This window comes from Podarcis filfolensis (genome assembly GCF_964270895.1).
Source record: "Podarcis filfolensis genome assembly, chromosome: 10".
In the NCBI taxonomy this organism is placed as follows: Eukaryota; Metazoa; Chordata; class Lepidosauria; order Squamata; family Lacertidae; genus Podarcis; species Podarcis filfolensis.
Genome location: NC_139612.1, coordinates 42,573,916 through 42,588,560, shown reverse-complemented (window position 1 = coordinate 42,588,560; position 14,645 = coordinate 42,573,916). Strand labels below are relative to the sequence as shown.

At 43.4% G+C, this 14,645-nt stretch overlaps 1 protein-coding gene across 2 annotated transcripts in view; it reads right to left on the bottom strand.

Annotated features, from left to right (window-relative positions):
* ERP27 (endoplasmic reticulum protein 27) overlaps window positions 1–14,645 on the bottom strand; it is a 22,311-nt gene extending 7,666 nt beyond the window's left edge. Inside the window, exons 1-4 of one of the 2 annotated variants that reach the window (XM_083574248.1) lie at window positions 14,322–14,645; window positions 13,948–14,048; window positions 10,794–10,931; window positions 2,013–2,129 (exon numbers count right to left, since the gene is read on the bottom strand). In XM_083574248.1, coding sequence (XP_083430374.1) covers window positions 2,013–2,129; window positions 10,794–10,931; window positions 13,948–14,048; window positions 14,322–14,415 — 450 coding nt within the window. In that variant the 5' untranslated portion in view covers window positions 14,416–14,645. The remainder of the gene's footprint in view (window positions 1–2,012; window positions 2,130–10,793; window positions 10,932–13,947; window positions 14,049–14,321) is intronic. The other variant, XM_083574249.1, reaches the window with a different exon arrangement.

Below are 14,645 nucleotides of genomic sequence, written 5' to 3'. Positions count from 1 at the left end.
TAATTTGTCATCTGACTTTTTCCTTCCCCTTCACTTTCCCCCCACCCTTCTCCCACAAGCCAAAGAAGGGCCTGTGGACACCCTACAGCTGACCTGCCGCCTCCCTGTGCGCTACACCCACCCACAGGGAGATTGGCAGGATGGGGGGTGGGGGTTGAGAGAGGCTCTGTGTCAATAAAAAGAAGGAAAGTGTGTGTGTGTGTGTGTGTGTGTGTGTGTGTGTGTGTGTGTATTCCAGAATTCACAAGAAAAGGTCAGAGAGTGCATTTCTTGAAGAGCCTTCCAGCTCAAAACCTGTGGGATTTGGAGCACTGTGGGAGGTCCAGCGTACTAGGCCCTGCGTCAAGCTCCCCGCTCGGTTTCTCAGTTCACAGAAGACGGGAAGGTTGAAGGAGCAGCAGGTAGGAAATGCAAGGAAAGCTTAGGGAGAGAGACATCAGAACATAAGGAAAGCCTGCTGGGTCAAGCCAATGGCCCACCCAGTCCAGCACCCTCTTCTCACATTGGACAACCAGATGCCTGTAGGAAACCTGCAAGCAGGATCCAAGCACAAGAGCCCTCTTCCCTCCTGTGGTTTCCAGCAACTGGTATTCCAAACCATTGCTGCCTCTAACTATGGAGGCAGAGCATAGCCCATCATGGCTAGTAGCCATCAATAGCCATGGATTTGTCCATTCGTCTTTTAAAGCCACCCAAGTTGGTGGCCATCCCTGCCACTATTCAATTAACTCATTCTTGGGTCAAGAAACAGGCAGTAATTTCATGGGTTAGTTCTCTCCAAAGTGAACTCGGTATTCAAATGCCTGGGTATATTGGGAAATATAAATATAAATATTGGGAAATTTTGGAACAAGAGGGAGATAGACTGAAACTGCAGAGTTTTGAGAAACTAAAAAACAAAGTGAGAGATTGGCTTCATTATTATCAGATAATGGAGGCATATAATTTGGACAAGAAAATTGGCTTCCAGGTGGAAAAATCAAAATTAGAAACAGAACTGTTAGAACCCAAAACTAAGATTTTGTCAAAGATGTATAACTTGCTGTTGAAATGGAATACTCAGGATGAAACTGTGAAATCTGCTATGATAAAATGGGCACAAGATGTTGGACATAACATTATGTTTGCTGACTGGGAACAGTTATGGACCACAGGTATGAAGTTTACGGCATGCAATGCCTTAAGAGAGAATATTATGAAGATGATATACAGGTGGTACATGACCCCAGTCAAGCTTGCAAAAATCTATCATTTGCCTGATAATAAATGTTGGAAATGTAAAGAAACTGAAGGTACATTCTTTCACCTTTGGTGGACGTGCCCAAGGATTAAGGCTTTCTGGGAAATGATCTATAATGAAATGAAAAAGGTATTTAAATATACCTTCCTGAAGAAACCAGAGGCCTTTCTTCCTGGCATTGTCGGCCAATTGGTGCCAAAGAAGGACAGAACTTTTTTTATGTACGCTACAACAGCAGCAAGAATACTCATTGCAAAGTATTGGAAGACACAAGATCTACCCACTTTGGAAGAATGGCAGACGAAGGTGATGGACTATATGGGATTGGCAGAAATGACTGGCAGAATCCGAGACCAGGGAGAAGAGTCGGTGGAAGAAGATTGGAAGAAATTCAAAGACTATCTACAGAAATATTGTAAAATTAATGAATGTTAGAATGATGTTGGATAGAAATTAAGTGGTTTCCAGCTGTAATGCTTTAAGAGAATATGAAAAAAGGGTTATAAATAGGTAAAAATCTAACGGTAAGGATTTGCTGAACCAACAATTTGAAGTGGAATACAAAAAAGGGAGGTATGAGGAGGTCCGGGAAACAAGCTAAAGGAAAATAAGCAATGGAAAATCTGTGTGTTTTTACCTATTTTTATTTTGTATTTTTGTTATTTTTTTCATTTTTATTGTAATACTTTAAAAAATCTTAATAAATATCTTATAAAAAAAAATCAAATGCCTGGGTATAACTCCAGCATGATCTAGAGACGTCCTTTCTTACCATAGGGTTGTACTCGGTTACCCAGCGGAGTTCATTGATCCGAACAAAGCGACTCAGCTTGGTGGCGTCAATTCCACTGTTGTCTTTGATTTCCAGGTCTTGCCGCTTGTTATCCACCTGAAGCAAAGCAAATAGCCTCACCGTTGTCACTCTGCCCCAGACATTGTCCCTTAAAATACTTGCAAAATCAACGTCATGTGTCTTGGGAGGCAGGAAAGCCAATAGGGTCTCTGGGCCCAGTAAATTATTTGTATGACGCACCCAATCCTGCCCAGGATGGGGTCCTTAGCCAGATTATGGAAGTTCTACGACCTCAGCCCCCCCCCCCAAAAAAGGTTAATCTCCATGCAACCCAGCTGTGAGGCAGCAATACATTATATTTCCACTCTCACAAACACACAGTATGCATTCCTGTGTATGGTTCACTTTTGGCCTAAGATTTTCATGAGGACTATCCTACTGATTTATCCCAGAGCCTCGAATAAACTTTTTACAGTGGTACCTCGAATTAAGTATTTAATTCGTTCCGGAGATCCGTATTTAACCTGAAACTGTTCTTAACCTGAAGCACCACTTTAGCTAATGGGGGCCTCCTGCTGCTGCCACGCCGCCGGAGCACAATTTCTGTTCTCATCCTGAAGCAAAGTTCTTAACCTGAAGCACTATTTCTGGGTTAGTGGAGTCTGTAATCTGAAGCGTATGTAACCTGAAGCTAATCCATTGTGCTGTGCACGCGTGGGTTCAAATCCCATCCTCGTCGCCAGTGAAATATACTCAGAGTCGCAAAGTGATTTCATGCTCTTTATTCAGCTCATAGTGGTGAGGAGGAATGAATGAATGTCCCCTCAAAGTATCTGCTTTATGTACATTATTTACACAATGGGCTGCACATGATTGGCTAATTCCGGAATTCTACTGTAAGCCAATCAGGTTGTGGATTCACTTCTATCTGGAGCATGATTGGGTGGTTCCTGCCAACCAATCATACTGCTGCATTGTTCTAGGACCAATCAGACTGCTGCATTCTGAATCCTATTGTTCTAGGACCAATCAGACTGCTGCAGTTTGGATCCTATTCAACTCAGTACATAACACCATGTAACCCAAGGTACCACTGTAATTTGCTCTTTTGCCATAAGCTGAAGGGTATGATAGAAACATTTTAAAAATAAAATCAGATGTGGCTGTTATCAGTTGCATTAAATTGCCCTAGACATTAGAGATATGGGGATTAGCAAGCAAACATTTGTGGGACCTCTGGAAAAAGGATCTTAAACCAACCTAAATCTCTTTCCTTTTTGAAAATATTTGCCTGCTCACTTCATTACTTCTAAACCTAATAAACACTGGCACAGGCATGTATGGATTTCCTGGAAACATTGTGCAAGCAAGAATCCTCTCCAATAAATAGAGGAATTTTTCCAGCAGATCAAGAAAAGAAAATATTTAGGCTCCACAAATACTGTTTTTTTGGAAAAGATTCTTTGACATCTTCCTGGATCTATCTTCCTGATGGACCTCTTAATAGGCCGGCAGGCAGGAAACGAAAATTCAACAAGAAATCCCAGAGGAATAATAAGGTGTTCAAATAATGTATTGACGCAGCAAGGCAAAGCTGAATCCTTGTGATTATTTTTTAAAAGAATATTATGGACGAGATATATGGAACTTAGGAAATGGCACATAGAAATCCTATACTGTCATACGCCATAAATGGAGTTGTCATTTCCAGAAACAGATCTACCAACATAGTCCTCGTTTGCTTTTCCCTGGAGCTAGTTCTTGACTCTGGTGCATTACTAGCCCTCTTCAGGCCACAGCTGAGAGGACTGAGGAGTGAGTCTTCTCTCACAAGCTTGGAAGGAAAACAAGAGCAGCTCCATGGAAAGTAAAGAGTGTTAGACTGGCACTAAACTAAAGTGAGCCAGAGTACATAAACCTTTGGGATGGTTCCAAAGACCACCAGAGTCAGTGGAAAGCGTCTTCATTGGGGGTTGGAATAGACTGCAGACTACTGCAAGAACATTGAACAAGTCTATTCTAATGCTTTGCATTTCCCCCCTGTTCTAGTAAAAAATTATATGTTTGTGTGTGTGTGTTCTATTGACATACCTACAAACATATATACACCCATAGACACAGGGTGGTGTGACCCATCCAATCCCACTGGATTGGGCCAGGGCTCAAGAGTCATGTTATTTTTATTGCAAAAATGATGGTATCTCAAGCTGAAGTTCTTGGAAGACATGCAAAGTGCATAAAGGTCGGGAGGGTGGTTAAAACAGGCTCTAACACAGGTACATGCATAGAAACAGTTATTTATGAAGGGAACCAGGAATGTGTGTCTGTGGTGTTTTTTTTAATCGCACAGTGTTTCTGAGCATGGGCAGAATACCTTTCCCTTTGAAAGTAGAAGCTGTTGGGATGTTTTTAAAAAGTCAATGGAAAGATGAATTTGTCATTCACAGAACCATAGGGACTGTCAAAATGGCACCAAATGCAAATTCACCCCATGCCAAAGAGAACCCTGGAAGAAACAGGGGAGGAAATGCAAATGGGTTGCACAGGCAGAAAAAGTAAACCTATCAAAATAACTCCAGTGCAGGGCAGATTTTACCTATGTTTCCTGGGAAATTAAGTCTGTTCTTCCATTAAGGGGATGAAATGTGACAGAAGTTTGACAATCCCTGTTCTACTCTTATCACAATGAATGAGGCTTGTCTCACTGAAAGCAATAGGCCTTTGAATCAGGGCCAGAGCCATAAACTGCTTGTATGAGTTTGATTGGAGTACAGTAGCCATGTCTACCCAGAATTAGGTCCTTCTGCACTGAATGACATTTACTCCCAGGCAAGCGAGGAGGGATTGCAACTTAAGGCCACAGTGCTATCCACGCTTTTCTGGGAATAAGTCCCATTGAACACAGCTGGACTTGCTTGAATGAAGCAATAATTGTTTGATTAATTGCAGTCAGATTCATTTTCTTATGCATTTTATCACAATTCTACAGATATTTTGTTCTGGACTCCTGCCTCAGTTCCCCGCACCTCTTTTCACTTCTTCCAAATTTATTCAAGGGAAGGCAGGCTGAGAGGGAACTATATAAATTCTTCAACTTTTTTCCAAGATGACTGCCAAAGCTGTATATCTACCCTGTCAACCTAGTTTAATTTTAGCTGCATCTATTTGTTTATCTCATATTAAGGACAAACATGAATCTAGAAAGGTGTATTTAGGTTGTCGGCCTTCCACAATCAAATGATGATGTTTATTTCCCTCACAGTACAGATCTTTGAAGAGTCTTTGGAAGAGGAACGTTATGACCAGTGGAAACAGGCCAGTGAAATCTGGTTTCCATTTGTAACACCTGTTGAAATTGCATACAAAGTTAATGGTGAGTCATCGTAACAAACTTACCACATTTCATTGTACTTCATAAATTTGGGAGTGAAGGTGAGAGTATTCCATTCCAAATAGGTTACCAGCTGCTTCTAACTTGCACAACATTTTAAAATCCTAGATGAAGGCATAACCAAGTTACCTTGCCCAGCTGTGAGGAATAAGGCCACCATTAAACAGTGGTACCTTGGGTTAAGAACTTAATTCGTTCTGGAGGTCTGTTCTTAACCTGAAACAGTTCTTAACCTGAAGTACCATTTTAGCTACTGGGGCCTGCCACTGCCGCCGTGCCGCCAGCGTGTGATTTCTGTTCTCATCCTGAGGTAAAGTTCTTAACCTGAGGTACTACTTCCGGGTTAGTGGAGTCTGCAACCTGAAGCATCTGTAACCTGAAGCGTCTGTAACCCAAGGTACCACTGTAATTGGGATAAAGGGCTTTTTAGAGACTTGCCTCCCTAATAAAGAAAAAGATTGGAGTGACCCATAGTCAACTTCCAGCACTAAATTGGAAGCTACAACTAACCCATCGCTCTACCCCTACATCTAGATATGGCAAGCATTTGTGCCTGCAGCGACCAAGTTCTCTTCATGACTGGAAGCGCTAACCTGCTCTGCCCCAGGATTCGGACCCCACCCCACACAGCACACACAGCCCAGCAAGCCGCCTCCTTCCCTGATGGCTTCTGGGCTGACAAAAGACCACAACAAACCAGGATGCTACCTAGCCAAGGAAGCTGCTCCCAATATGCCTACGCAAAGTAAGCTGAAGGATTTCCTGTGCACTGCTATGAACTGCAATGTCAGGTTACCAATGGGGGCTGTGTTTGTACACCCCCTCCATTCCTTCTTCGGCTTCTACCAGTAAGTAAATAAGATCATTGTTAGCTTTGCCACCTCTCCCACAGAGAGGGGAGTGGCGGGGGATACCTTCCTGACCACAGCTCATTTACTGGTGTGATTTGAATTTTGCTGTCTAGCCCTTTTGAAAGTCCCTACTGGTAAAGGCTGAAGAGAGTTGGAAATCAGCAGCAAAGCTCTGCCAGACTGGCCTAGTGGCAGGAAGGGCAAGTAGCAGAGGGAGGATGAAGAGAGCATAGGCAGCCAGGTGAGAGAGAGAAAGACAGCCTAGAAGGTAACACTAGTTGATTTGTCCCTGCCTTGGGCATTTGTTCAGGGGGGAAATGGACTTGCCATGAAGGGCCAACATAAAGCAAAAGTAAGAGTGTGCTAATTGATGGGAGTCAAGCAGTAACACTTGCAATATTTTACCAGAACTGGGCAGCAGCAGCAATAGACAGAAAGGCAAGCTATTCTTCCCAGAATTCTGGGAAATGATCTATAATGAAATGAAAAAGGTATTTAAATATACCTTCCTGAAGAAACCAGAGGCCTTTCTTCTGGGCATTGTCGGCCAATTGGTGCCAAAGAAGGACAGAACTTTTTTTATGTACGCTACAACAGCAGCAAGAATACTTATTGCAAAGTATTGGAAGACACAAGATTTACCCACTTTGGAAGAATGGCAGATGAAGATGATGGACTATATGGGACTGGCAGAAATGACTGGCAGAATCCGGGACCAGGGAGAAGAGGTGGTGGAAGAAGATTGGAAGAAATTTAAAGACTATCTACAGAAATATTGCAAAATTAATGAATGTTAGAATGATGTTGGATAGAAATTAAGTGGTTTCCAGCTGTAATGCTTTAAGAATATGGAAAAATGAATTGATAATGGATGAAAATACTGAGTTATAAAATGTTAAGTTATAGAGATAAGATAAATGAAAGAGGGTAAGGATTTGCTGATTTGATTATTTAAATGGGAATACAAGAAGGGGAGGTGTGAGGAAGTCAATGAAACAAGCAAATGAGTTTTAAGTTATGAAAAATAATTGTTTTTAATTTTTCTTGTTTTTTTCTGTATGTTTTACTTATTTCTTTTTAATTTTTATTTTTATTATTATGTGTTTTTGTATATTTGTCTTTGTAAAATCTTAATAAATATTTCTTTAAAAAAAAAAAAGAAAGGCAAGCTATTCTTCATTCGCTGATTCCTCCTTAAGTAACTGCTTAGACTCATGGAATTATAAAGGAACCCCAAGGGTCATCTAGTCCCAGCCTCCTGAAATGCAGGAATCTCAGCTGAAGCATCCATGACGGATGGCCATCCAACCTCTGCTTAAAAACCTTCAAGGAAGGAGAGTCCGCAACCTCCCGAGGGAGACCATCCCGCTGTCGAACAGCTCTTACTGTCAGAAAGGTTTTCCACACGTCTAGTCGGAATCTCCTTCCTTGTAACTTGAATCCATTGGTTCGAGTCCTACCCTCCAGAGCAGGAGCAAACAAGTTTGTTGGTAAGGTAGATAACTTGAGGCCTGCCTGCCTGCCTGTTTCCTAAGTTTCATTAGTTCAAGCCAGATGCAGGATGTGCTCAGAATGGCTTTGTCTGCTCCGATTAATCAACCTTAAGTTTCTACCAGCAGTCTTAACCTGACTATTCCTTTCTGTAGTATGTTTACCAAACTTCAATAGCAGCAGCCTTCTTGAGTAATGCTACTTCAGCTTGCAGGAAGGAAAACACTTGTTTGAATGCCACACCAACAGCATAAGAACCTAAGACAAATCTTCTGGATCAGGCCAGTGGCCCATCTAGTCCCTCAGCTTGCTCTCACAGTGGCCGCATTGTTAAGTTGCCTGTGGGAAACCAGCAAGCAGGATTCGAGCGCAAGAGTACTCTTCCGTCCTGTGCATCTCCAGCAACTAGTATTCAGAAGCATTGCTGACTCCAGTCATGGCCTGTAGCCTTCGACAGCTGTCTCCTCCATGAATTTGTCTAATCCTCATTAAAAGAAGCCATCCAATTGGGAGCGAGTTCCATAGTTTGACCATCAATAGAAAGCTACCATATCAGAGAAAGGGGTGCTGCTCTACACAAGCATGTTCATTTTCTATGGGCAGGGTTTTAAAAAAAGATATTCAGACATAATTTTATTTCACCTCATCACCACCCATAGACTTAATGGCTTACTCCAGGAAGTCCTGTACATTTTAATTAGTCTGATCCAGCTGATTCCCCTAATGGACATCATGCCCAGGAGTCACTTCCTGCTGCTCTTTTATTTGTCCCGCAGGTTCAAGTTAAACATACGTGTGAAAGCGGTAGGACAGCAACACACCATAGACTGTAGCCTGTCCCATGAGAGATGGAAGGGAGTGAGCACACCAGCTAATCATGGGTAGGCAAACTAAGGCCCGGGGGCCAAATCCGGCCCACTCGCCTTCTAAATCCGGCCCACGGATGGTCTGGGAATCAGCGTGTTTTTACATGAGCAGAATGTGTCCTTTTATTTAAAATGCTTCTCTGGGTTATTTGTGGGGCATAGGAATTCGTTCATTCCCCCCCCCAAAAAAATATAGTCTGGCCCCCCACAAGGTTTGAGGGACCATGGACCGGCCCCCTGCTGAAAAAGTTTGCTGATCCCTAAGCTAACTTATTCCCTCTGAGGGTCTTCATCACTATGGCTACCTCTCATGCATAGCCCCAACCTGGTGTCAGTCAGGGGGTTCTCAGAAGACAAATCAGACACACCACTGGCCAAGGGTCTGGAGGAGCAAGAAGGGTCCTTTGAAATGAACAATGGGCTGAAGAACCATTGTAACTGTCATAGGAGGAGCCACTACCATCTAGTCCTCAAGAACACTTGGGGTTCTCAAGGTCCAGGGCTTAGGGGGCTGAATGGCAGCAACATAGCCTGTATCTACAGATCCAGATCCTCCATGTGGCTTGTAAGGGGTCTCCTTCTAAGTAAGCAATGTCTGGAATACCTTCACTATTAGCAGCTGTGCTTAGGATGTGGTCTAGGAGGTCAGCATGTATAAGGTTTCCCTTTGGGGCTTTCCAGATGCTGGAAACAACACAGGACTCTGGCTCTTTGTTATTTCCTTTGCGGTGTTGTATCTCGCCTGAACTCCCTGTGATATTGATCTTGGACTGTTGCCTTGCCTCTGGATCATGTTTTGGTTCCGAGACTGATTTTCTGGGGTTTGTTTGGACTGCTCTGCATCTGCAGCCCTGCCCTTGTTGGTGAGGGGTTTTTTGCTAATAGACTTAGACCTGCTGAGATTGGGACCCTAGACCCAGAGGGCATCCATAGGAGCATGACTTAAAAATAAATAAATCCTGGAGGCTTTTAATCTAAAACAGCCATTTAATCTATTATTTATTTACCTATGGTTTTGCATGGCAATAATTGAAACAGTTATTGCAATGATGTTTTCGGGGTAGGGGAGAATTCTAGTAGTTGACTGAAGGAGCAATTAGGATAGGAAAACAGGGGGAAATGTATCCATCAAAAAACCTAGCCTAGACTGATTGGCTGTGTCCAGACAGGGGTGTTATCTTGCACAACATGTTGCTTAGATCTGATTTTTCCATGTAAGGCTGTCCATAGACAAGCTGTTTACATTTTCTGCCTCTGATTCCTAAACCAATGACTTGTATCCACACTATGCGGCTCCACTGATCCCTTGATCCAAAGAAATCAAACTCCGCTTAAGTTCTGCACCCCTGGACCTTCTCACTGCACAGGGAAGTCAGATGCGTGTGACCGTTCAATCTTAGAACAGCAAGGCAGTGGTCAAGTGTTATGTAGGGGTTCTAGTAATTGCCACAGGGCAGCTGACATGAATTTGTTTTTAATGAGACAGTCATACGTGTCTTGCCAAAGTCTACAAGTCTATGGTTACTGGGCATATGTTAATCAGGATTGCAAGCCTTTGATCTTCATTTTAGCAAAGTTGCAGCTGAACTAAAGTCCTTCCAAAATATTCCATTGGCCTTTAAAAGCAAGAGAGGAGGGGGTTGTTCTCTTCATGCTTTGTATGTAGAGCGTACAGATTTCATGGGCCAACATTCCTACCTAGCGCATTCCAGGTCTTTTTTGTTGCTCTTGGAAAGACTTAGCCTCTCCTTCTGAGTATAATATTGATTTCTACCAAGAGACTGTCGGAGGAAGAGAACCCAGTTAACACACCAAGTTACAGCAGCACCTGAATCAGCGAAGGCTTCTTCATTGGGGTGAATAGAGCCCTGTCCACCAACGTTAGTATGACTTAGCCACCCTCCACCTGCCTGCCTTCTTACTTATAAGCAGGGGGTTAGAATTGCTTATCAGCTTCCTCCTCCTTGCCTCAGTGTTGCTTGTTGTAGAACTCAGTAAAGAGGTTAAAGACTGGAATCAGTTGGCTTGGCCTGTCCTTGGTTATGGCGCCACCTGCTGTTGGCCTCCCTGCCTTCTACCCTACCAGTTCCAATGGGCATCAGCCACCACTGACCTGTTTGCTGGAAGCAGCAGAACTACAAGCAAAAATACAAAAACCTACCATACGGAAGAGGGAGATGGTGTTTGTTGTGACATTATAATGGGAAAGAACATTAGAGGAGGTGCAGAGCCCAAATGGTACATCTTGCATATCTTGTACCATTTTAAGGAATTCTGAAAGTTCTGGTCGCTCTGGATCCTGAAAAGGAGAGGGGAAGAAAGAGAATGAAAAAAAAATGGGGGAGGCACAACTTATTGTTCTCCTTCCTATGATGATGGCATCCGTGTAAGATGGGAAGTCTTGCCTATTAGTCTGTGTGGCAACAGAGCTCACTCTTTGGACATGCAAATGGAAGTACTTAACTGGCCAGCTGAAGCCATTACCTTAACAAAGGAACTTCTTTGGCTGGTTCAGCAGGTTTCTTCTTATAGATTCTAAGCTAATAAATACAGGATCACAAGTTGGAGGGGACCCATGAGTAGTCATCCAGACTACCCTATAACACTATCAAAGCCATTTCAGTCTATAGTGTAGCTGTACCCTTAAAGAGGTAGAATGAGAGGAAAAGAGAAAGGTGGAGGATATGGGGGTGTGTGGAGAAAAATAGAGCAGGAAAATGTACTAAATAAAGACTAAGAAAGCAGCTCTGTAGGCAGAAATCTCTGCCTCAGATTTTCTTTGGGGCTTTGGCTTTCCTCTGCAATTTAAGTGAAGGATGCTGACATCTAGCGGCTGCTTGTAGTTGTGCAGGTTAATAATAATAATAATAATTTATTATATATACCCCACCCATCTGGCTGGCTTTCCCCAGTCACTCTGGGCGGCTCCCAACAGAACACTAAAAAGAGAATAAAACCTCAAACATTAAAAACTTTCCTAAACAGGTTTCTCTAGCGGCCCTTATTCTGCATGAGTCAGTATTCCATGACAAGGATTACTGGACATCCCTCAATAAATGAATATTCTGGATGACCTTCCAGACTGGTCACCTGTTGTATTTAAAAGAGAATGAGCAATACATTCCTGCTACCATGGCTGCAATTATAAACCAGATGCAACTAAAGTCATGAGGCTCCTTAAATAGTGCAGAGTGCTTGACTTTCCTTTGTGCTCTGTTGAACCTTAGGCCCTGAGACTGTAGACGACAGCATTTCCTCACTGGGAGATACCACCTGTTTTTCTGTCCTTTGGAGCCAATACAGCAATCTCTATCTACTTATTGAGATTCTAAGACTGTTTCATGGGTACTTAAAGAGTAGGCATTAAAACACATTAAATATCTCTCTCTGTCACCATCAAAAAAGGATGTCAAGGTGTTGGTGAACCACACATAGCTGTTTGTTTTCTGACCCATTCCATCCCAGCCCTCCTTGCATCTTTAGAGAGACTCTCAGTATAAAATGAGGTAGCGATCAGAGACTAGAAATGCACAACTTATCAAATATTTTAAGATAATTTTGCTCTGCATCCTTTCTACATCTCAAATAACAGTGACAGTTGGCCCTTTAAAACGTCTATTTCCTGAAACTGTTTTCAATCAAGTTAAAATTCTCAGAGATCGAAACTGAGATTGAAACAAAGTTTACAGCTAATGTGGTTCAATTGGGGAAAAGAAGTTGGGTTGAAAATAACAGGGGTGGAAGAGAGAGACCTCATATTAAACAAAGGCCTCTTCATCATTTTATTATTATTGTTGAGCAGCTGGTTCTAGAGCGGAAGCAGAAGCGTGGACTGAAAACACATCGGTAAGTTCAAACTGAGGAAGAAAGCACTTTTGAGTATTCAGTGATTAATCAGCTGGGCTTTAGCTGGACGAACCACATTCCAAGCCTTTGAAAACTTGGCTTCACATTTGTAGTGTATTTATAGAGACAGTGATATTTTTAACAATAGCAGTGCAATGTTCTGTTGAAGTACAGCACAATGTTTAGTAAGTCCATTGAACTACTGCTAGGATTGTTGTTTGTCCTACTTTACAGAGAACAGTCCTTCTTTTGAAGGACCCTTCTATTTGTACACATTTTGAGTCTTGGCGGTGGTTTGTTTTGCTGGGACTCTTCTGGCAGAGAAGCAGCACCGGCATCAGTGCTGATTTCCGGTGCAATCGCGCCAATTTCCAGTGAGATCATGCAATGCTTGGAGAGCAAGCTCTCACTGGAAATTGGCGCAATCCCACCAGAAATCAGTGGCAGAAGCAGCGGGACAGGTGGTACAGGGCAACAGCGGCAGCACTTCTTGCTGTGGCAACACAGGAAACACCATCCCTGTTAGGCAGTGACATTCCTCCCATTAGCACCGGACAACTGCCATTTTTAATTTCCCACAATGCTCCAGTGTCAATATATCAGGTGTTCTATAGTGTTGGGGGGGGGGATATAGTAGTAGTAGCTTGTAGCTGCCAGGTGAGGAGGAGCCATGACAAACATTGATCCTTACTGGGTCATTTGGGCCCTGGAAGCTGCCAGAGGATGTCAAGTACTGATGCTGGCCATAAATGTGAGAAATGACCTTCAGAAAACACACCGAAAACTGAGGAGGGAGAAAACTATGTACTCAAGATAATTTTGGGATCAATATGCTTTTGGGTGCAGGTCACACTGTGGTCTAAACCACAGAGCCTAGGGCTTGCCGATTGGAAGGTCACGGTTCGAATCCCCGCAACAGGGGTGAGCTCCTGTTGTTTGGTCCCAGCTCCTGCCCACCCAGCAGTTCAAAAGCACGTCAAGTGCAAGTAGATAGATAGGTACTGCTCTGGTGGGAAGGTAAACAGCGTTTCCATGCGCTGCTCTGGTTTGCCAGAAGCGGCTTAGTCATGCTGGCCATATGACCCAGAGGCTGCCTGCGGACAAACGCCGGCTCCCTCGGCCTATAGAGCAAGATGAGCATGCAACTCCAGAGTTGTCCGTGACTGGACCTAACGGTCAAGGGTAGCTTTACCTTTATGCTTTTGGAACTTGGACTGTGTGCTCACACAACAGTCATAGTCTCCTTCCTGAACCAGACAGCATTAAGGTGTTATATTGTCCTCCTATGACATCGTCACTGCTCACAAAAGTCCAACTACTTTTGCTGACAAAATTTTAACAACCATAGATGGGAGCAACTATTTTTTACACGGTTCTCCACATAATATAATACAGGGTTGTAAGGCGGTTGTGCTAGAGTGCCCAGCATGAAAGTTTAAGTCTACAGCTACAGAGTCATCTCAACAAACCTGGAAGAATCCAACGACAACCACCTCAGCTGCACTGACAAATGCGGCCACGGCTGCAACATCCTCCAACTGTACTGGTTTTCTCGCATCTTCAGGGGTACCTAAGAAGTAGAGGAAGGTATAGCCAGCCTCTTTTTGTAGCCACATGGATGCACACATACTGTACCCGACCCTCCTTGAAAGTTTTTATCAGATTTCACAGACAGAAGCGATGAGCCTTCATGGCTGCCTTCAGAACACTTCCCACATTCTCAGTTGGGAGCAGCAGTACCTCAGCTAGAATGGCTGCTTCGATCTGGATGAGCCCTCCTACTCTATGTGCCAGTCCCCCCAGCCTCACCACTTCTTTGGAATTCAAGCCATTCCTCCCTTACCTTTGGGTGCTGGCTCCTTCTCAGCACATCCCAACACAAAGACACAACTGAGAAGGGACGTAAGGAACCACTGCTGCAAGAGAGAGGTTTTCATTGCCTTGCCTCGTTTCTCTCCTTGCCACAAGCTCTGCTTCGAGCCAGATATCGGAAAGGGGACTTGCCATCTGTCCCCGAATCTGATGTGGCAACACCTAAAGCTGTGGGAGTGAAACACCTGGGAAAGTTCAGATCTGTTAGTTCACAAGATAAGAGACTTCAGGGACAGGAGGCTCCCGGAGGTTTCTTTTTGCAAGTGTTTAGTTCCTCATTTTGTTGGCAATAGGA